Source organism: Nomia melanderi, chromosome 2, assembly GCF_051020985.1.
Source record: "Nomia melanderi isolate GNS246 chromosome 2, iyNomMela1, whole genome shotgun sequence".
Lineage (NCBI taxonomy): Eukaryota > Metazoa > Arthropoda > Insecta > Hymenoptera > Halictidae > Nomia > Nomia melanderi.
In genome coordinates, this window is record NC_135000.1 from 14,616,709 (window position 1) to 14,640,810 (window position 24,102).

The 24,102-nt window shown below is 33.5% G+C and overlaps 2 protein-coding genes across 3 annotated transcripts in view; both read right to left on the bottom strand.

Moving 5' to 3' along the window:
* Positions 1 to 6,042, bottom strand: part of LOC143174218 (uncharacterized) — a 69,853-nt gene extending 63,811 nt beyond the window's left edge. For both annotated transcript variants that reach the window (XM_076364560.1, XM_076364558.1), the window contains exon 1: positions 2,471 to 6,042. In XM_076364560.1, coding sequence (XP_076220675.1) covers positions 2,471 to 4,604 — 2,134 coding nt within the window. In that variant the 5' untranslated portion in view covers positions 4,605 to 6,042. The remainder of the gene's footprint in view (positions 1 to 2,470) is intronic.
* The window catches only part of wb (wing blister), a 199,751-nt gene that overhangs the window by 86,919 nt on the left and 88,730 nt on the right, over positions 1 to 24,102 (bottom strand). The gene's annotated exons all lie outside the window — the stretch shown is intronic.

Sequence of the window (24,102 nt, forward strand, 5' to 3'; positions counted from 1 at the left end):
AGAAACGAGAATTAACGAAAAACAATGGGAATGGAATTGTTCTTAAAAATGAAATATTGTAATAAACGTGTTGTTCATTATTTTCATTAATTACCTTTTGTAGTTGTAATACAGTAAAATTAACTAATAGTATCTGAAATCTTGAACTCTGTTTTCTGAAACTACATTCCTTAAACCGATGCACATTGCACTTCATGATAAAAATTAACTAGAAGGAATGAAATTTTGCACATTAATTTCTATACCTTTCTTTATAAACGTTCTTTTATAAATCAATTATATTTTTTTCAAAAGTTGCAGTTCAAACTTACATTTTTCTTCTAAATTAAAACATAAAACATCCTCTACATCGCGTGGAACTAGCTTTATTCATACACCTTAGGAAATTCCTTTTTTTGTATTCGAATAAAATTTAAAGCAGGTATTTTTAGAATCGCAGATATCGTCCAACAAAAGTTCCTTACGTTTATTAGGCTGTCACGCAGAGATAACGTTGAATCATAAAAAGATTTTTTCTTTCAAGGATTTCTAAAATTATACTTCTTCAAGAATATCTTTCTTTCTAGTCAAATATATTTTGTTTGTTACAAAAATTAATGATATGAAACACGAAAATCTTAAAAATATGTTTGTCACAAAATAGTACATATAATACTTTCTCTGAAGTATACCTAATCCAATAGCCTTCAGAAATAGGTTTACGCACGTTTATTGTAGGATTTATTCTATTGTTTCTAGAAAAATGTATACCTTCGTTTAGATCTTGGAAATTAAAGATTTGAAAATACGCTATTAGGATATATATTCGCATAATTGCAACCATCAAAAACGACATAAACATTTACCAAATAATGTTTATAAAATTCAATATGCGTCAAATTGACGCGTTTTGTAAACTTAGTGTTAATATTTTTTATATGTACGACTAAAGTATAGTTGGATTAATAATTAAAAGGATAGTGATCCAAAATAGTGCAACGAGATCAACATTAACCAGTTGTAGTAGCTGTCACAGTCATCTGACGCAACTTCTATTGAGAACGCGTAGGTTTATATGAAGCAGAAACTTCGTAGGAAGCGAATATTAAATCTTAAACAATTAACGCAAGAAATGCATCGAAGGCGGTTAAAGTAGTCCACAGAATATATCGAGAGTACTAAGCAATTATCAGTGCTATAAGCTACTGAACTACCTATTAATCCAATTGCATTTCAGTCGTAAAGATAAAACATGTAGGGCCAGGTAAAACGAATGGGATTATAAGTCTACATTTGTTACGTCACAAATTATATTTCTCACTTTCCACTTCTTATAGGTGAAAGAAAGATTTAAAAGTCTTTTGTTATTTCTTATTATGAATGTTCAAGTATGTTTACTTATCAAACAGAAAATGATCCGATTTGCTTCGGTCTACCTCATGTCTGGATTATGAAACTAAAAACAAAACTCTTCTATTACTAATCTTGAACACGCTTTTAACAGACAAATCAGTGATTTCCAAACATTATGTTACCTTCAACAAAAATCTAATCTTAGCACCTCCCTTTACTTCGTAAAATAATAAACACATTTTTAAATGGTAAGAAATGTATTAACACCAAAAAATGGAAAAAACAAATTACATTTCTATTAAACTTTTCGAGCCTCAATTTGCACTAGTCCGCGACAATTTTGAAATCGCCAGAATATACTCCCTCCGCCCGAAATATAGTATACATTTCTTTAAAAATGTGGGATTAATGAAAGTAATATTATCTTAATCTTTTTTGTTTGTATTTCTAAATAAATGGCTGCTAGACAATTAATAATCAAATAGCGCGGAAATACTTTTGCATGTGTCAAAGGTAATCGACAGAAAAGAAACTGCGTATTTTAAACAAATTAAAGTGACACCCACTGTTCTTACAAAATGGCGAATTTTTATCAAAATTCTATTGAATTGAAAGAAAGCGGTTCCAAATCAAAGCAACTGACACTTAATCAGCGTATAAGATTCCGCATATTAATAAGGTAAAACTTCATCGTAAGGGACGATTACAAACATCATAATGTGATCATATGTAGAAACTGTGCAGTCAGCCGCGTCTTTATTAAATTAAAACTTTTTGCATTATTTTCTGTTCTACTAGATATTTATAACTATTTCATATATAAAATCATTCTAATTAACACTAAAAATACCAGACGGGTCGAAATGACCCATTTCTGATGTCTTCTTTTTACAATTATTAAAAAGAAAACAGATGTTCCTCTGAAAAATGATTAAGGAAATTGATTTAGCAATACGCAAATTGAATCGTAAATCAATCAAAGTCTCAGTAGATGCACTCTTTGAGTGTCTATAAAGGAATTTCAAAAAGTCAATTGAACTGCTCGGTAGTTTTAATTTTCATTAAAATTGTTTATACTTTCAAACGGAGGGAGTATATTATATTATGTGTACATTTAGTGTACATTTCGTTGACTCACCGTATTTGAGCCCATGCCACTTCATAGCAACGTCCTGGTACCTGTAATTCGGATGAACAATCCTCGGTGGCGGTCTTGACGGTGGTGGACACGGTTTGTATACGACCATGCACCGTACGCATTTCCGGTTCGCGGGTGGAGGCGCTGGCACCGGATACGCGGGCTGTATGTGAACGTACGCCATGGGGGTGACGGACTGCGGCGAATAATAATTCGTGTATCTCTTTCGGCGAACGCCGATTCCCTCGTCGCGCCGCGAGTCACCTCCTCCATAAGGGAATAAGGACGATTTCTGATTGTCCGATTTCGCATCCGTCGCACGTGTGCCACCGCTTGTCCCTCGAATGCTCGAAGACGCGTTCCGCGAATCAAATCCTCCGTCCGTTCGCATCACTTCGTTTTTACCGTCCATCGCCGCGGTTGAAACTCTCAATCGATCTCTTTCGACTCCTCCGTGAATCTTGGAAACCACCAACGACGACGACGTACCCACTTCGCGTACACGATTTATAGAACCAGACGTTAGGTGTTCATTGTTATCTTCATGATTTGCGCGAAGATTCAAAGAAGCGATCGCAGTGCTGCGTGATTTGTCAGGGGACGCAATCCCACGTGTTCCTCTTTCCACCATCTTTGCGGAAGACCGAATTGGTCCTTGGTCCCGGCGAAAAAAAAGATCTCGGTTCTTTCGCATTCCGGTGAGACGCTGCATGAACCTTGCCCTCACCCGGAGAGGTAATTTTTGCATCGACCCGTCCTCCTTTTCGTTTGAGCTTCCTTCGTGTTTTTCCTTTTTGGAAACTTTGACTTTGTATAGAGAGTTGTCATCATTTTGAAACTGGTTAATAACCTTCTTGAAAGTGCCTAGATTCAAACTTCTTTGATTATTTTCGTTAACTAGTTCACTGTGTCTGTTTGAACCAGATTCTTCATTAGACCGTTGTTCATCATTCTTCACCAGCGCGACGTCATGATCAATCAAACTTCGAGATGCTAAATGAAACACATCTGTCCTGTCACTGTGTCCTGCGTCTTCCTCTACCCTCACATTATTATTTAAAGAATGCAAATATCCTGTCCTTGCATCATCGACTTCTCCGCTTTCCTCGACCCTGTCCTCATCCCCATTCACAAGAACCGAAAAACCGCGATCCCTGGAGCGGTCGCTCGCCGGGCTCATCCCGACTTCATTCATAGAATCCCCATTCACTCGCCGCGAGAAATTCAGTTTCACGTCACTCCTTTCACCGGCTGCGGAGTCATTCAACGTTCCCCGAGTCTCCTCGTCCTCATTCAAAAATTCATTTTCACGCGTCCTTCCGCTCTCGAGCACCGTAATAGTTTCTTCATCATCCGGTTCGTCGCGCGACGCTAGGTCACTTGCTCCCTGTCCTAACCTACGTCCAGCTTCGCGATAATCCTTTAAAATGTTAACCTGTTCCGATGTGGGAAGCCGAATGTCCGAATAACTCGTTCCTGGGATAGCGTCGGGTTCAACACTCCGGTCGACGCGTCGCGAATGATCGCTCTTCGCGGGATTCCGCGTGTCCTCTATTTCTGACCCATCATTCGGTAGGTGATCTTCCTTCCTGCTCTGGGTTGATAGTGAAGATTCAGACACGAGGTAGACACTCTCCTTATTTAGGACTGAGTCAATACCGAGTCGACTGTCTTCGTTCAAAAGTTCATTTTCACGCATCTGCTTAATTTTTAATACCTGTTCATTATCCGGCTCGCTGCGAGAAGCTGCACCACTTGCAGCCTGTCCTATACCACGCCCAGCTCCGCGATAATTCTCTAAACTATTAACCTGCTTCGACGTCGATAGTCGAATGTCGGAATAACTCGTCCCTGGGGCAGCGTCGAGTTTGGCATTCCGGTCAACGCGTCGATTTCGTGTCTTGTCTGTCATTGGCTCGCCATTCGGCTGCTGATCTTTTCCCTTCCGGCTGTCCAGGGCCCGCAGTGAAGGGGAAGACACGAAGTAGACGTTGTCCGTGCTCGGGATCGAGTCGCCAGCGAGCGGGCCAGACGACTCGCCGCCATCCAGGTCGATCCTCCATCCCAGTAGGAACACGGCCCCTACTCCGAGGGCCAACACGCCCCGAGTCCAGATTGACCTTCCGAGGTGCATTTCTACCCCATGCTCATCGGAAGGACCGGCTCTCGTTCCTACGCGCGTCTGTCATCGCGCTGACATGTTAAAGGTGTTAGACCTTGTGAGATATCTCGCTGGATCTAGCGGGACTCGCGAGGATGTAGCATTTGGGGAGTTTGAGCTTGATTGGTTGATAGAGACGTTGGGCTTTAGCATTTGTTGGTAGTATCTTTCTGGAGCGATGTTTTGTTCAATATTTTCCTGTTTTGCGAGCTGCGAGGTGGAATGTAGAATTGCTGATGCGATGAATATTAAAATCTGTATTAAGTTAGTCTGACTTTTTACGTAATCTTGGCAGCAATTATTAGTTGTTGTTTGAGTCTTTCAGTAAGTTATAGACTTCTTAGTTGATCTTTTTATAGTTGTAGCGGACGCAATTGCGCATCCAGTCATCTTGAGAATGACGGTGTAATAGTTTTTTTAGGATTATCGTTTAACGCATTCAATGCCGATGACGTCTTTCTCATGTTGAATTCACGTTCACTATTATTGACGTTTGCGTTTACCATTCGTCGCTTGCAGTACAACGCAGTTAGCAATGACTCCTTTTGTATACTTAATAGACCATCGTCTCACAGTAAAATTATGGTAGCTAAGTTTGTAAAGAAGAAAAATTATTTATTTCTTGAATGCAGCACGGACGTTGACAAGTTCATTACTTCCAGCGTATAGAATAACAACAGAATCGAATCGATTCTTACGAGACGGTCCAAAGAAACAATGTCACTAGCTCATCACTTCACAAAACTAATCCATAAACATTCAGTCCAATCGTCGTCGCGACGATCACTGGCTCCTGTTAAAAGCTCCGCGATATTTTCGGCGTTCGCGGACCACCGACTCGAGATCACGGTTCTCGGCCGTCGCGGGTCGTAAATTATGCTAGTTTTTTTACGAGCGCCGAGAAAGGAGTCCGCGGATCTACGAAATCTCGTTCCAGGCTCACCGGGTTCTTGCGCGCATTCCCCGGAGCCCATCCACGATTTTCACCGGTGTGTCGCGGTGTCCACGTTCGGCCGTCGCGACGGCAAAAGTCGTTCGCGAGCCGGAAGATCTCGTCGACGCCTTAACGAGAGGGTCGAGATGAAAGATTCATTGGGGCCCGAAACGTCGATCGACGGGTGGATCGACCAGGCCACTTGGTCGGGAACGAAGCGCGCGTCACGCGAAATCGGGAAGGAGAATAAAGAAAAAAAGAAGAGAAATGAAAAGAAAGAGAAACGAACGAACGAACGGTCCGAGGTCCACGCACCGGGTCCAGTCGATGAGACGAACGAAGCCGAACCCCCGAGAGGTTACGGTATCGAGAGATCGAGACAAGTAAAACGTGTACGCGGCCGGGAAGAAGTCGCAGAAAAAGCGGAGCTCTCACGTGGACCACGATCCGGCGAATATGTACCGGCTTCGACGACGGCCCGAGAGACACTGACTTGCTACCATTACCATTAGCTGCCTTTGCCCTCTCCTCTCTTCCTCTTCTTCTTCGGCCGTGGCTCCGCTTCCTCCTCCTTCCTACGGGAAACCCGAATCTCCTCCGCTTGCTGAGCCACGCGGAGCACGTGGGTGTGCGACGACTGGCTCTGGATCAAGGACTGTTCACCAGGACATGCTCCTGTTTTTCGATACACTTTTCCATATCGCGCGTGTTTCTGGGTTTGCTGGTTGTATTCGTGTATTGCTGTTAGGTATGTCTTTGTTATCACTGTATTGCGGATTTTTATGCGGAGTTTTGAAAATGGAAGTGTAGAAGTGGGATTAGCACTTTGCACTCGTATGTCATGCTGGAGATGACAATACAAACTTGTTGTATTTTACTTGTGGTGCTTTAAAGAGTACCACACTTTAAAAAGTTATAAAAATTTAATTATTATTATAATAATAAATAAAATAAATATAAAAAGTTGAACTCTACCGCTGTAAATTACTTTAATGTGTTTCCCTAAAAATAAATACAAGTTTGCACCCAACAACATTGAAAATAAACCGCAAAGGTTTAATAGTGAAACAACCGAGCAGTTGACTTGACAATTTGAAATTTCTCTGTAGAAACTCCAAGAGTGCATCTATTGAGACTTTGATTGATTTACAACTCAGTTTGCGTATTGCTAAATGAATTTTCTTAGTCATATCTCAGAGATGCCTCTGTTATCTATTTAATAATTGCAATAGGAAGAAATCAGGAATGAGCCATTTTGATCTATTTTTTCTTTATGAGTACTATAAAAAAAATATTTTTAGTGTTTTATGTTTTTTTTTTAATCGAGTGCCTTTTCTGTAGTTTTATAGCCGCATGTTTTATATAAATGTATGGAAATTCGCTGTCCTGTTATTATATTGGCTGGTTTTATATATAAAATTGGTTGAATATTTTCTTCAGAGGCTTTGTTATCCAAATATGAATGGCAATACAGAAGTTGGGAAATGTATTTAGAATGTATAATTTGTGAAAAATATGTTCAAAATGTATTGTTGTACTCAAATTATGGTAATAATTGGAAACAGTGTTAGCCTTTGAGGATAACATGTTTTTATATAAAATAATAGATAAATGGTGGCAGTAAATCTATTATTGGTGGAGGTTGGAAGTGGTTTGTTTATTTTTTTGGTGCGTTGAGTAATGGACTCGGTGAATTGTTTGAAGATTCGAATGATTTATTTAGGGAAATGGGAACAGTGAGGTTTAGATTTATGGTGGTAGCTGGTCTTTGAACTGTTCTGTATCTCGAAGATCCTTTTGGTTTTATGTATTAATGTAAATATACGTTTTTAAGTGTAGACAAAGAATTGTGGCTATGCACGATTAACGCGAAGGTTAAATTGGTAATTATCATAATTCGATTGTAAATTTTATAAACTTGTTGCATTTGCATAAGTACAACATAGAATAAAGTAAATAATATTACTGAAACTGAAAATAATTTTGTCTAGGATATTTATGGAACATTTGGATCATTTATTATAAAAGTGGTGTTTTTTAAAGAAAATATAAGAAAACCAATATTTTACGTAGATAACATTAATTTAGCGTGAACTTTGTATTCATAAACAATTTACTCGTAATTAACAATGTCGATAACATTTATTCACTTGTTGATGTATTCAGTTTTTTAATATTAACATCTGCTTCAACATTTTTTACGTTGTATCGCACTCACATTTATTGTGTGTATCTTTCTTTAACATAGTCAATTTTTGAAAAATTTCATTTTGTAAATAAAAATCAATTTTTCAATTAATATATACAAACTATTAGCGTCATATTGTTAATTTTTAATATATAACATTTAATACATAATATTATTTATAGCCTATTGTTAATATAAACGTAAAATGAACGTAAAATTTACTTAGTATAATGTATCCAATTTTCTAATCTATTTATTATTTGTTTCGAGTATTTAGAAGAAGTATTTAATTTATTATTACCAACATAAGTCTACAAATAATATTTCTTTTTAATAACCTATAATCAAATATGCAAACTTTATGATAATAAAATCAACTTCATAGAAGCAAGAAGTAATTAAACATTTATGCTGACTTAGGTAATGTTGAAACCATAAGCAGACCTTTTGTTTGAATTGTTTCGTGTCGGCATTGCAGAAGTAGGTTGCAGTTAATCCTACGGCACGTCTTTATCAATTGTTTAGTTCTTAGATAAGAAAGTGATGTGTTCGCAAACTATTGCAAGGACGAATGTGTACGTTAAACGTCAATACGTTGCAAATATAGGACACAGTATGAATGTTATTTCTATGACACAGAGTCAACGAATTATACTATCGTAGGTAATTTATTTGAACAGCTATATTTCCAAACAGTATACAAATTTTTAAGCCAAAATATAATCATCTTTTATTTGATAAATTAAATCGCAAATATTTAATAAAGCTCTTATTTTATTTCATTAATGGCATAAACAAATTTTTCTGATTGCAGTCAATTTAATATAGTATATGATATTTACATAAGTCCACAATTAAGATTTAAAATTTACGAATTTTCAATATTTCTTTTGTAATAATATTTAAAGATAGGTGCCAAAGTATACTACCATTTGCTACAATATTATATTAGTAATAACATAAATAAATTAAATTTAGCAAATACCGGGTTGTTACGCATAAAATTTGATTTTCTCATATAAAAACCTCAAACGCATATATATAACGTCTTGTAAGTGTACCGTATTGTAACAAAATAATTTTCACACAATTTGATAGACATTATTGTACAATTAACTAACTTCGTTGTTCCAGATTTAAATTATGCAACAGTTTACATCGATGAATAGTTAAAACCACCTCTGTTACATAATAAGCGAAATGTAAACTATTAGAATTAACAAAAATTATATTGTTTGAAAAAAAAAATCCCCATAATAAAAGTAATCTATAACAATATGATAATAATAAATATACACATATCACTAACACATGAAATCTTAAAAAACATAATGAAAATTGATTCAATTAAACCATAATGTCGCAAGAAGACAGTGAATAATAAAATCGGTCAATAATAATCTTCCAATAACAACACTCCTGCATTGGCAACAGATAAAAATATACAGATCATCATAAAAATTATTTCAACCTTCAAGTATGCATTTGCAGTCTCACTGACCGCTATATAAATTATCATGAATTTTGAAACTAGTAAAATTTTCGTCATATAGTTAATACTATTATTATACAGAACTATTTAAATAACTAAAAACAAATAAATACAACGAATTTATCTATTAGCTATCAAAAACAAGAATATTTAATAGTTAATTTTCAGTTTAAACTGAACTTTAACCTGTTAACTATAGAACATAATATCAGAAATTTCTGATAACGGTCGCAATGAAATCAAGTAACAAAGTGTACATTTATCTAGCACATGCCAGATACACTTACAATATATTCTAACGAAAAGGTAAAGCAAAACGAAGAAGAGTTACATGTTCATTTGAAAAAAATATGATGATGACCTGTATATTCGTCGAACTGGTTAAAGATTAATCAAATTATAACGTTCAAAGGAACTCGCGAACGCCAAAGCCACTCCACACAGCTATTACAATAATAAATACAACGCGCGTTGCTTAATCTCAATAACCTTAAAATAAAATTTCTTCATTCACCGAACACGTCGACCTGTCCGACGACTGTTCGCCGTGTTTTGCGCCGATGCTGTCGTTCAATATTCTCGCGTGCACACCCGTTGCATATTTATAAAGCGTGTTAATGGTTCTGTTTATTTCGTGGCTGGCTCGAAAAAAGCGGCTTAGAGGTCGCGAGATATCGACTGTCAGCCGATATTCTCTACCAAGGAACTCCCGTTAATTGCGCGGAGCGTGGATCCCACTCGGATTTCGCTTCCGGCATCTAGACGGGGAAGAATTTCAGCTGAGAGGATACTGGCCGGAATGCGACGCGACCCGAAGGAGATTCTGCTGCTTAGGGCAGACGGGAAAAAGTGCATGCCGCGCATTTACGATACTCCCGTGTCTCCCGTGCCACGATAAACGTTTATCAAGCCCTAATTAGTGACGAATCCGTGTACACCGTATGGGGTATCGAAACCTGAAGACGTACGCTCGAACCCTTTCAACGTACGCCAAGAAAGAAAAATAAATATTTATGAGTATGCCGCGCCGCCGAGCTCGTGCATCTAAGGCATTCAAGGATTCGCGAATCGCATAAGTCGAGAGTTAACATTTTTTTTTTTACTTGATATTTCTCGAGGTGAGATTTTTGTTTTATGAGACACGTGGCTGTTCAGTGTAGTTTTTGAATATTATTTTAGAAAATACGGTCTCGCGTGACATTCTTGTTAAGAGTGTATTTATGAGTTTTATATGTGATTGTATTCTTTTGAAAAATTCATTGTTTCTGGTTCTTGGTATGTGAAAGTATTATTATATTGTAAATTAACTGTTATATAGAATATGATTGTGAAACATTTGCACGGGGGTTTTGAAATTAGTTTATGTTTCGAAGATTATTGTGATATTGTATTATTATTATAAATCCTTGTGATTTTACGATCATTTGAAAGTGTGAGAAGGTATGTAAAAATATTTAGAATGTGTTCTATATATTTTCATGTAAATTTTATGATAATAAAAATGGCCCACAAATGTTTCGTAAAATCTTATGATGATATTATAAAATACGAGCAACGCGTTAAGACTTTTATAATTGGTAGAATATAGCAAAAAATGTGATAAGCGATATGTATGTGTGTGTTAATTGATATTAAGTATGTCAATAATATTTGTACGTACTTAAGTGGAACTGCAAATCGTAGAGTACAATACATGTAAATGAAATTGATTAATTGGCGCAGACGTTCGTTTTGTAATAAACTCACAATCATTGTCTTATATATACCAGACAATAGAGATAAATAACCTGATAAAATATAGACGTCACTGACACCATTTCATCCTACAATTCATTTCCTAAAATGATTATAAAATTACATACATAAATAAGTAGATAATTAAATGTTCTAACATCAATATTTGAAAACTTTCAATTAAACTATATTTTTTACTGCTGGTTCATTCAATTACAATATTCCTTTTCATAATGTTGTCTGAATTGTTATTTATACGACAATTTTTCAAGAAGATTAGTTCGTAATTGTAGTCGTTGTTAGGTTATAATTGAAATTAGCATAGTTGAACACAGCTCTACCGTTTCAGCAAGACAAAAGCCACCGTGTACCGTTACGACGTTTGCATTTTTGTTAAGGCCGCAATAAATTACACGTAGCTGTGCATTGATTAACGCGCGAAATGATGATAGGATATAAAATATGTCCTGATATGAAGAATGGTTTAATTCAACGTGATTTACAACCTGTCCCTATCGCATTCAAATCACACGGTTTATTCTATTTGAACCGTTTGGCCGACAATAGATTTACCTACGTTTAAGTTACACACTCGCTGTCGGTCATTATACCGTGAATTACTTAGCGGGAGAACTTATAGCTTTACAATAATACATTGAATATTTACTTACTTTCAGGATCAGTTTTCTACAGATTTTATGTGCATTTAGTAAATACTGCTATAGAATCTGAGAAGAAAATACTGTATTCACCTCTTGTTTTTGAAAAAATTAAATTATATTCTTGCAACTTCGAATAGTACAAGGCCATTATGAGTAAAATGGCCCGATTTCATTTACATTGTCAAATATCTATATTTTCAATTATCCTTAGTGATATATTGAATCTTGTACAAAGGTCTGTTTAATTATTCTTCTTATATGTATTTATTCTCATAAATATATATTTTTTGTATTAAGTACCAATGAGATTTATGATGTAATAATTTTTTTAAACCAAATGTGCCATCCCTCTCCAACTTACTTTATAGAGTAGTTCGAGACGAATTGAATCATCTTCTTTTAGTATAGATAATAAAAAAATAAAAGTACTTAACACTTTGATCACCACCAAATTACTTAAAAACAATTACAAGAAGAAACCTGGTGATAAATCAAAATATTTAGTTATGTAAGTAACTAAATAATACTCTAATTCAAGAGCCATGATTTCAAATCATTAATAATTAATAGTAATAGCATTTGCCTTCATTATGAAAGAATAAGTAATATTATATAAAACGCTAAAAATTCTCATGGCAGTCAACATGTTAATAATAAAAAGTGAAAAAGAATTTTAAACTTTTCTCTTGCCAATTAGAAATAAGAAATGAGAAATATCAATTGCGATATAACAAATGTGAACTGGATTCTTGCTTCAATCCGTCATTTGTCTGCAAAGCGTTAAACGCAACCTAATGTCAATCGAAACGGATGCTTGTTCGCACGTAATCCATTAACTCAACAATCTATTCATAAACTCACTTACACATAGACTCTTCTTCATAGCTCCTTTCTCTCGTATCATTACCAAAGTTTTCTAGTCGTTCTGAACAGAATCCTTCTACTTTGTATCACTTTAATAACAGGGTACGAAAACAAGTTCTCCTCGGTAAAGTACTTATTATGCCTGTCAACGTAGCGTTCATAACGAACTAATAAACGCACTTCGACCGGTAACGAATGCAGTTCATTAATTATCCAATCATCTCATCGCAGCGAGACAGCGCAGCGATATTGTCCGTGCACCTTGTATTTTCTCGAAGGCACGGACCACCTGCGATAAGTTCATAAAGCTCTGCTCGCGAAACACCCACCCGGTTGTGCGTATGATGCTCGTAAGTACTGGGCATCGCTGCATTCAATTAACTGGAAGCGCGACTGCTTTGTATCACTCACGGTAAAAGAGACGCGGATAATGACAGCTGCTATAACATGTATGTATGCGTCCATTTGTTTAGAATAGACTGTACAGGGTGTTTAAAAGGTGGGTGTCAAATTTTAGAAATGTCTAAAACTCATTAATAGAACTCGTTAACGTTAACTCATTTCAAGTTACGTGGGCTGTTGCAAAAGTTTTGGGAAAAGTGTGAGAATGGTCACGAATGAGTTTGAGCTAATTCATAATTATGAATATTTAAATATCCATTTGCATGATTTGCATTACTCGCAGAAATGAAAGATAATTAATAAGTTAGGCTTATTCAAGAAAATTGTATAAAATAATTTGTGAATTAATAATTTGTGAAAGCAAAGGTAATAAAAACTAATTTGATTCAAATAAAATTGTTTCCCGATGGTAATGAATAAATAAAGAATAATACTTTTACAAGTGTGTCTTTTAAGTTATACGTCTTTTATGAATACAAAAAAGTATACAATAGATCTCTTTTCTTTTCTAGCTTATCATTAATTATAAAACACCTCTAATTAATACAACAAATGAAAGCAGGGGTTAACTTAATTATTTGTTTAAATCTGAAGTATTCCGAGCACAGTATGAAACTTTACTACGCAACTTTCGAAATTTCACAAAAAGATGGAGTTACTGAAAAGGAAAAGAACTCATTTTTGAAGATTCAAAATCATAATTTAATGACAAGAATATAGAATTTTTCAATTGTTTCTTCTTTATTCTATTAACCATGGAGTGTTTGTGAGGATACAAATTATTTCACAAATGATCTTATAAATGTAGTAATAAATGATCTTGAGAGACCTTTTATTGAAAATGGCCACCTTTCATACTAGAAATTCTTTTTCAAAAGTATTCATTTTATACTCATCAATGTCCTATTCATTTCCTTAATACATAGTATTTTATATTATTTTCATTTAATTCGTACTTACATGTAAGTATATTATTAGCGTTATAGCGGAAAGCGTTTAAATCGTATCCCTTTCTAGTTTCCCGCTATTAAAGCGAATATGAATGAGATCTAATATTCGCTAGAGTCACCCTGCGGCTAAATTTATGGTTCGTTAGATTCATAGTTCAGCTGTACTTCGAATGAAACCGACCAACAGAATTCACTTTGAATTCGCAGGAATCATGCAGATATAACAAGGACACTATCTCGTTGCAGCAGGTACGTACAAACATTAACAAAACTGGTAAATGATCCTCTAATCCAATTCGCCTTGTTTCAAATTGAAACCATTTGTACACCGTTATTACTTGTTATCGAAGTTAACCCTTAAATTCAGACAATTCAATATTTTTATTTATTTGCATTTTTATTCGTGCATGACTTACAATGTCGAAACACTATTAACAGTTTATGGATATTTACGTATTATACGGATTATCTTTGTTTTTAAGAAATAAAATATTAATGATAATGGAATATTAGTAATAAGGTAAAGGCACCAGTAATTGATCTGGTATCAGTAGTTGACCATTTTTCAGGAAAACGTAAAAAATAAGGTACTTAAAAGTAATTATCTTCCGATAAAGTCGCGATGAATATGCTGTATCATCAACCGACCCAACTCCGAAACACTTTTACCTGAATTAAATTGTCTATCTTAAAAATTAACTATTTATTTCATTGACGTCGGTTGTATGCCTCCAATTTCCAACATGAAATTAACTTCTTTTCATTTGTACTTGTCCTTTTACTTGTAATTTGATATAATCGTTTCCAATAAACGGTATTAATGTAATCAGATTTGGTGTTTTTCGTTTTACTATTTAGCGATCAATTGCTAATTAACATATTGTTAATTATTGGTTTTTTCGTTTTAAAGGATGGTCAATTTCTGAGGTAAGTATTGGATTTTCAAAAATATTTATAAAACTTGAATAATATGACTATTTCAAGAAAGTCTGTTTTGTTATATAGTGTAAGAAGTTCAAAGAGCATTTTCACGCATAAAGTCTCTCTATTTAATAAAGGAGCAAGCGTTTACTATTATTCACGCTGAACACTTTTCTGAAGTGGTCAACTATTGGTACTTTTACCTTAATAGTAAAAAAATTAAAATAGTAATAATGTGTTATAATATTAAATATAGTAAAATAAAATATTATAATATTAATACTAAAATTATTGAATGGATCAAATTGTCCCACTTTAAAAGTTTTATTTTGCAAGTATTTCAATTATGAAAGTGTTTTTGCGAACGATTTTCAAGTAAATTTCTAAACCTCTTTGATTCTCAAGAAAAGTGTTGTTTTAATTTTCATAAAATATTGAATATAAATCACTCTGATTGCTCAGTAATTTTAGTTTTCAGTAAATAATAATCCAGATGTAATCCAGACGACTGACCAACGCGACTTTCAGTTAGGAAACAAACGTGGTCTGCATAATACATAAGTACCAGTTTATGTTTTTATTTAAGTTGCAGCATTGATGTATAATTCGCCAGCTGCCTGAGAAATTAATTGTAGCATTTCAGAGTTAACCCTTTGTCTTAGAATTTATTTCATCTCGAACGTTCCTGCTTACGCTATTTAATTTTGCCGCAACTCTATAGACACAACTGTTATAAAATTAAAATATTATAGATTCAATTAAATTTGTGCCGGCGAAATGCGTCAGTTCCACGCAAGGGATTAATGTGATTTCGAAAGATAAGTTATGGGCTATTAATTTTATTGCAGCTATAATCAAATCCCTAACATGGTTCCAAGTTCCAAATGCAAATATTCAGATTGAGAAAGTATTCTTGTTCCTATTCTTTATTATAAATTTAAGTGTCCACAACGAATTCCCATTGTAATGCATCATTAACATAAGAAAGTTTTCTCTAAAGTAAAAAGTTTTAATTTTTAATCGTGCTCTTTCAATTTAATGATGTGCTCTTATGTCAAATGAGAATATTACAACTACTATAATTTCATTGATAGTACATTATTATTTCTTCAAACAGTACTTAATGTCACAATTAGTTGTTGAGTTCATTATAAACTGTTCATTGTAGATACAGTACAGTTATTGAAGAAAACTATTATATTTTATTAAATATTATATATTTACGTTTCTTTATACGTATCATAAAAATATAAAACTATATATCTAATAAGTAAAACTATATGTATCTTATTATATCTAACTCATCTCATCTCTATTTTTAGTATACAAAATCCTTAAAAATTTTAAATAAGAATAAAATAAAAAAAATATGTTAAAATTAATTTTCTATTTCAATTGTAATATAAAATTACTTTTCCCAAAATTAAATTAAAAATGCAGTCGTTGAAATTGATATGGATGCTGTGCTTAAAATGATAGTAAACGGTTCTGTTTTTATCAGTCTAACTATAGAGGGTCCGGGCTTTTTATTTTCGATGTCATCGAGGTTAGTTTGCTGAGAGCAAACATCGTTTTCTCTACAAGTTTCTTAAACTCGACGCTTAACTAGCGCCGTATTACGACACCCGCAAATACCTGTGTACTACATGCCTACAAACACGTGTTTTATTGGAATATCTTTGGTTAGGGTTCATCATCGTTTATTGTAGCATTCCACGCTAAAAGAAACACATATCTACATTCTTGACATACTGTACAAGTTCATTTGATGCGTGTCTGCATTATCAAGACTGCCGTGCAAGTAAATAACTTTCAACTAACAACTAAACGTGCTTAGAATGTGAAATGAGAAATAGATGTGACCATCAGATATTTTTCCATTGCGACTTGTTAAATTCACTATTTAATTCGTAGAGTTAATATTCTTGAAACTAAGTAATCGTACCAATTTGCATGAGTTTTCACGTAACCATATGCATGTGATACGTTGGCAGCTGCTGACGTAACTGTACGTCATTCCTTATTTACCGAAAGTTTATCAGTTGAATTTATGATTATAGCAATGATTTATTACTTACAAATAAATTAATGTTTCGATATTAATTTAAAGAATGGGTTTAGGTATTAATTTTATAATTAATTAATTATTAAATTTTATTGTCGTTCGTTAATACATAATTAAGTTCTAGTAAGTTTTAATTTATTATTAAATACTATGCAAAATTGTTATTAAATTTTATTATTTTGTTCGTATATTTACGTATTATTATAAATTTTATTATAAGCTATTTTTCATTTTTCTCGCTGGATTTAATGAACATTACTATATGTGTATTTAATATTTCATATCAGAACTATGAATAATTTTGACCGTCCCTATATATTGGAAATATTGCAAAACAATGCTATTTACCTTCAGAACCAGCTTTAACATTATTTTTATCAAAGGTGTAAAAAGTCACCTTAAAAAATTTTAAGTTAAAATTAATTTTTAAAAATTAGTTTTCCTCAACTGAATTTTCAACTTTTCGAATAATAATTATAAAATTAATTTAGCGATGTATATTTTTATTATACTAATAGTATCTATTATATTTAATAATTTAATATAGATTATTTATTAGCTTACGCCAGTAACTTAATAAATTTGATTAAATTACCTGTTGATAAAAAAAGGTATATAAAATAAAGTAATAAAAATAGTGTTAAACACGATATAGTATTATGTCACTGGATAAATATAATTAAATCGATCACAATTGTATGCATCACAAATTGAAGGTTACGAATGAGGTTCATATCGAACATCACATCTTTCAACTACCTACGTCCTCGTTCGTTCGCGGGTTAAACCCCTCACGTTACATGAGTAAATACTTGTTACAATCAGGAAAGGAAAACTAAAAATCGGTCCATTGTGTCGCACACCGTAAATGCTGAAAAGAACTTTGATTTAATGGCTTGATGATTCATTCATCGTTTCGATGGTAGAAGTAAAGTTGTTAACTCATCACTAGTTACCATTTTTTAGGAACTGCAAAAATCACTGGGAAGAGGTTCGTACTCTCTGTATATTTTGATTAATTTTTAGTTTCAGAAAAAGTAGTTTTCCACATCAATTTTTGTATATGTATAACTCTATTAAACACGCACTTGTTATACTATAAAACCACTCGCTACATCAAACTCAAGAAAACTGTTAGAAAAGTGTATACAAAGCAATATATATCGATGTATTTAACATATTCTATTTTGTTCATTGTTTAGGTAACGATTTTTTTATTGAATTATCTGTCTTTTAAAAACCTAGCAGGTTATGGGCCCAGAAGATTTAGTTAATAACGTTTCCATTGTGTAGTCACTATAATAATAAAAAATAATTAAAAGTCACTAAATTTAAATAATAGTATTATTATTTATTCAAAACCCAACATAGACAATCTTGGTACAACTGCTTCACAATATCAACACATAAAACTAAATTCTTATACATATGTAAAAAAGAATTTCCATTATATTATTACAATACGTCGATATAACAACACTGTCCCCATTATTTCCCGAAATAAACTCACTACCCATTAACCAATTAACTGCGCTTAACGAGTACACACTTTATCTTTTCATTTTATTGCGCGAAAAACGAGAGATTTTTCAAACGAAATTTCACAGTGAACAGGTTAAACACGAAAAAGCCTAAGCACGACGTAAACTCGATAGCACTAAAATCCAGAAATCCAAAAAAAAAACAAGATTTGCAAAAATGAAGTTAGACACTTTGGCTAACGAGCGACTCAAGTTATGCCCCGCGAACCGCGATAGAACGTAAATACATTAACATTCTCCAATTTTACTGTTTCTGTAACCGCCTATTGCAAAACGCTTCGCGGACCAGAGAAAGAAATGTCAAATAAGAAAATATATACTTGAAATTATTCACGTTTCGCGTATTGCGGACAGGCCACGTATCTTGGCGTTCGGTTAAGCACCTTTGATAGAAATATAAATCTGGCTCGTAAAATATAATGAGGAACACCGGGCGATGATTAACGATCAGATTCACTGGTAGGCGGTCGTTCTAGCAGGTTTCCAGAGGTGTTTTTCGCCTACGAGCGTTCTTTGTTGTTGCCTGTACGCGACCGCGCGCGACGTCCCGACACCGAGGAATTTCTTTCTGGCACCGAGTTTGATCCCCTCGCCGTCAAATTGTCTTGATTATTGTGGGATTGTTGGTTTCGGTTCGTTCCCCGTCGCAATATGAATTCTTTCAAGATTCTCCGTTGTGGCGCGACATCGTTATCGGATGTACGGGATACGCGAATAGTCGCGATTAGGTTTAATAAATTCAGATTTTGTTCCCTTCGGGTATTCCATACCGTTCTTTCCCCCCTTTTTTTTCTTCGTTCGTTTTGTCCGTTCACAGGTAAACCAGTTTATAAGAATTCGACCGGAAAAAGCGCGTTGCGGTGTTCCTGCAATCGTGTCCCGCTTCCTTGATTTCTTTGTAACCGCTGGTTAATTGAATAATCACGGGATCGTGATTGCTGCGAGTTTCTTCCATTTCCTTTGAGATGGTTCTATGCTTTCTGGGCGTGATTAAATTTACAATATAAGGTAATAAATGAAATGTTTATATTATTCTGTATGGATAGTCATTTATAGAATGGGGATTATGAGTATTATAATATAGGGTAATTCTGGGGGAAATGACCGCCCGGAGAGATGGTCAGATTAATCATTCTGAAGAAATAATTGATAGAATTACAATTACAGTTAATGTCTTCTCATTTGTAATTTTAATTCTAGTTGATTATTTTGTATGAAAGTAAGTAAAGTTTATTTAGAAATGAAATCTGCCGTTCTAATTGTTTTAGTTTTCGTTTAAACGCGTTTCAATAAAAATATGGACATCTTCCGTGGAATTATCCTACATGTAAGTCATGAAATATCTTGAAAAAAAACGAGGATATCTTGCTCTGAATTAATGTGTAAGATAAAATCGTTTTTTAATTATATAATACTTACAATAATTTTTTTAATAACCGCATGTGTGGGTTATTAAATTACTTCATAATTAATGCATTCTTGTTAATAAATCAATCTGCTACAACTACTTTTATATTGTAATGTATATATTTGTAAATTAACCCTCTACGGTTCTTTGACGTACCGATAACATTGAATGATTTAATGCAATCCAAGTAGTATTAATAATTCTCGATTTATATTTCTAAACTGAAAGTTTTATTCTGCTATAAGAAGAAATTATTATCCATAGAAAGCAAAAAAAAAGAAAAAAATTGTTTAAAACTCGAAAGTAATCTACTCTTTCTTAATTTGTGACCACTGACGTTCAACAGAAAAAAAATTTACGTAATGAAAGACTAACAAATGATTCCATTTCGTACTTAATCCTTCTATTGCCAATAATGCATTCTAGAATATACTTGAAAATTTAAATTGGGAAAACAAGCCGTCTGAGTTGTACTGCTGTGCATATATTCTAATACTAATTTGAGATTTGGTTTGTAAAATAAATCAGTTATTTAATTTAAAGATGGGAATTATCCTATCATTTGAGCGTTCTGTTACAATTTATGTTCGGTGATTTGCTTTAACTGAATTTTATCCTAAAATGAAAGCAAACTGATACTAGTAGTTTAAGGATTAAATTAAATACAACTTTGCAAAAAAAGTCAGGGATTATTACAGAGATTATTACAGAGATTACAGGGATTATTCCTGGCTTAGTAAGATGAAAGTAGAGGCAAAAACAATAGTCATTAACTCTCACAGCTTATTAACCTTTTAGCTGTAAAATACGAATATACTTGTCATGGCAAAGTGGCAATTTAATTTGTAATAATGAGTATTACTGATTTTTCAAGAAAAATTATAATATTATAATATTATAATAATAAATATAAATTATTAATAGGTACTAATTATATTATGATATTATAACATTCATAATATTATATTACAATATAACAAAGTATTATAATAATATAATTCAATTATACAGTAGCTGCACATACTTTGTCTTCAACGAGTACAATCATCATCGCGTCGTTCTGGCAACAGAATGTAAATACGCACTTTAAAAAACGGCATTACAGCTAAGAGATAAACGATGATCCATCCAGTGCAACTGTAATTGTGGGTTCTTTGTCACGAGTCATTAGACTCGTGTTTCCACGGCAAACGAATGATCAAGGGTGTGGTGACTTCAACGCGAGGACTGTAACTTTCTCTCTCGTTTCACGAAATCACGAACAAGGAATAAGGAAACACGCATCCCCGGTCAGCCATGTAAATCATACGACCACGGAACGTAATGAGGATCCAGAAGAAGATTCACAATCGGATTCATTGGCTTCGACTTGTTTAACAGGTCTTCCGAACGAAATGGTCTGCCTTTCACCTACTGCTGAAGTTATAACTGGACATAACACGCGGGTACGTGCACAAGGCATATGCACTACTCGTGACAACCCTATTCAGCGACCAGACTAAAAACACAGTGAATTATTTCTTTAGGGTCTTCCAATTTGATTTATTAGAGAAATAATAGAAACGCGAAGAAAGAACCGATCAGCTTAAGTGTCCTGACGCGTGGAGGAAAAGTTTACAGATAAATTGAGTGAGACACACGCGAGACTGAATGCCCGTGATTCTTTGTCGAATCTAATTATAGCAGTCCCTTTTGTTCTAAGAAAGAGTTTAGAAGTGTAGCAAAACTATCAATTGTAGTAATAATTAATGTCGTTTTCTTGTATAGGGTTGAAAATATTTCTTTAAGAGAAGAATGAAAGTGAATCTGTGATATAAATGTCATTATTAACTTCACGCTTTCTGCACACATAAAATGTTTTTAGATAATGCTGTTTAGATGATCATAGAGCGATTTCAAAAGCATATAATACAAAACGGATATTACTAGATCTGATACCTTTAAAATTGCATACAAACCTTCAGATTCTTTACAAGCATGCGTTGTATATATACATCGTTTTTGGAAAGAACACTGTTTTTTAACAAAATATTAAATGGAATTTCTGTTGACGGTCTTTAATTCAGCTGTAATTAATATGGCACCTTTTTAACCCATTTGGTAGCATTCGAAAGACACTAAAATTTGATAGAGATATTACGAACAAACAAGAGTTGTTATGTCATACATAATAGTGGCCACACATATATCAATAAACTGTCTTCGCTTCTAATAGCATAATATATTTGTATACTAATAAACATTATTTATATAAATTTTTACGAGATTTATATAAATTTATATAAAGAGCCAGAGTTTATTAATGACCAAAAGTTTCGAGAATGAAGTGACAATTTTCTACGAAGGAAAAACATTATTGCTTTCATAGGGTAGTTCAGGAAAAACACTTCAAATATTTATCGACAACAAGGCGCGGTAAAGGAATTCTGTCAGTGTTATGCATGACGTGAATAGTTGAACAAGAAGCGCGTATTGCATAACCAATGCGGAATGGATCTCACAGGAGTTAGTTCGTAAAAACGATAAACTTTGAATAAGAGACTGTTCAAGTTAGGAGAATAGTAAGTACACACTGCCCATTGAAGTAAATTCTGTTGAACATCTGCGAAAATGTTAATGATACTAAGAATATTGCGAACAAATGAATCATTTGATTGTATTTTTGCATTCTAAAAACATTTTTGTAATTACGAAAGTACATAAATATCTGAAGGATTCTAATGTGTTCATGTTTTACTCAATCTTTCGAAAAAATAATTCACAAATCCAAAGAAACTCTTCAACGTGTTGACTCTTGTGTCAACATATTGTGGATCAGACGTTCTATTGGCAATCATGTTCAGTGACCATCTACTAGTAATATAAAAACTATTACTTTCATGTAATATAAGAACTATTACTTTCAAGTAAACTAATTACTTTTAAGTAATTTAAGAATAAAATAAAAAATTATTGTCATGTTAAAGATAGAATTTTGACGAATATTTCGGAATAATTATATACAGACAACACAACTCTTCACTGAAATTCAAAAATTCGTTTATACTGTGACAAATTAAGTAAATCAAATTTCGTTTGAATTAATGAGACGTAAGATAATTATACAAATAATCGCCACGATTTTTTTCACCCTTCATCCCTTATTTCTGGAACCGCTTTAGACCTGACGCACATTATATTAAGCCCTCAATTTATACGGCATTCGAATTGCACGATTTTGATTTAATACGGTTGAAGATTGACGGAAGAACTTCTATTTACACGGCACTTGTATTTCACTTTAACACGGTTAGGTTAGATAAATACAAAAATTACATTATTCATCTTTTCGTAATGTTACAACCACCAAACGGGTATTAAAAGAACAGATTCTCCTCGAAAAATCTGTAGTGAAAAGGAAGCTAAAAACAAAAAATGAATAAAAAGAAAAATAATTGAAACAAGATGTATTTACATGGTATATAAAAGGAGTCTTCATAAGACAAAAAGAGTAAGATTGGTAATTTCTTGTAATATATTTTATACGCAAAATAAATACTGTTTCATACGAATTTGTTAAATTTATTATATGTGTATTTCTTTTTAATGTTAATTGTGGACTCGAATTGCACGATTTCAATTTACACGGTACTTTCAGGAAACCAATCTACAGTCTAAATCGAGGGTTAGGTTTGTAATGTATACTGTTTTACTATTTCACTGCGTGGCCTTTAACACTTTCCGAACTGAGCACCAGTTAACCGTTTGGTTCTCGGTGGCATCACTTTAAGACCATGTATTTCAATACCAGTAAAATGCAAACTAGTCGCGAAACCACCAGTATAGAATCAATATAGTAATCGTCCTTCCTCCTTTTGGCAGTTAGAATGGCATTTTTAAATATATTTATTTTTGTCAAAAATGATGAGTTAGTTAACGTATATTACGAAAACGAATATATTTTCTTTAAAAGTTTTTATTTAGAACCTAATGGGTTAACTCGTATTTCTACGACTCAAACCATTTACGGATTAAGTTATATTTTCACTTGATTGATTTTCATCTGATTGCAATATAAGTCCTTATAAAATCGATTTAGGTCGTATTCGTTACATTAAATTGCTTTGACTTTGAGGCTATTTGAATTAGGAAAGTAGTGTACTACACTATTTTATTCGAAACAATGTCATTATTAGTAGAACAATGAATAGTAGTTTGTTATTGTTAGGTAAATTTACAGAATTCTGCACAAAAATCAATATTGTCAAGCAAACACTCATCAAAAGTCGAAACTATAAAGTCGAGACAGTTCTCTTAGCCCGTTCGCTACC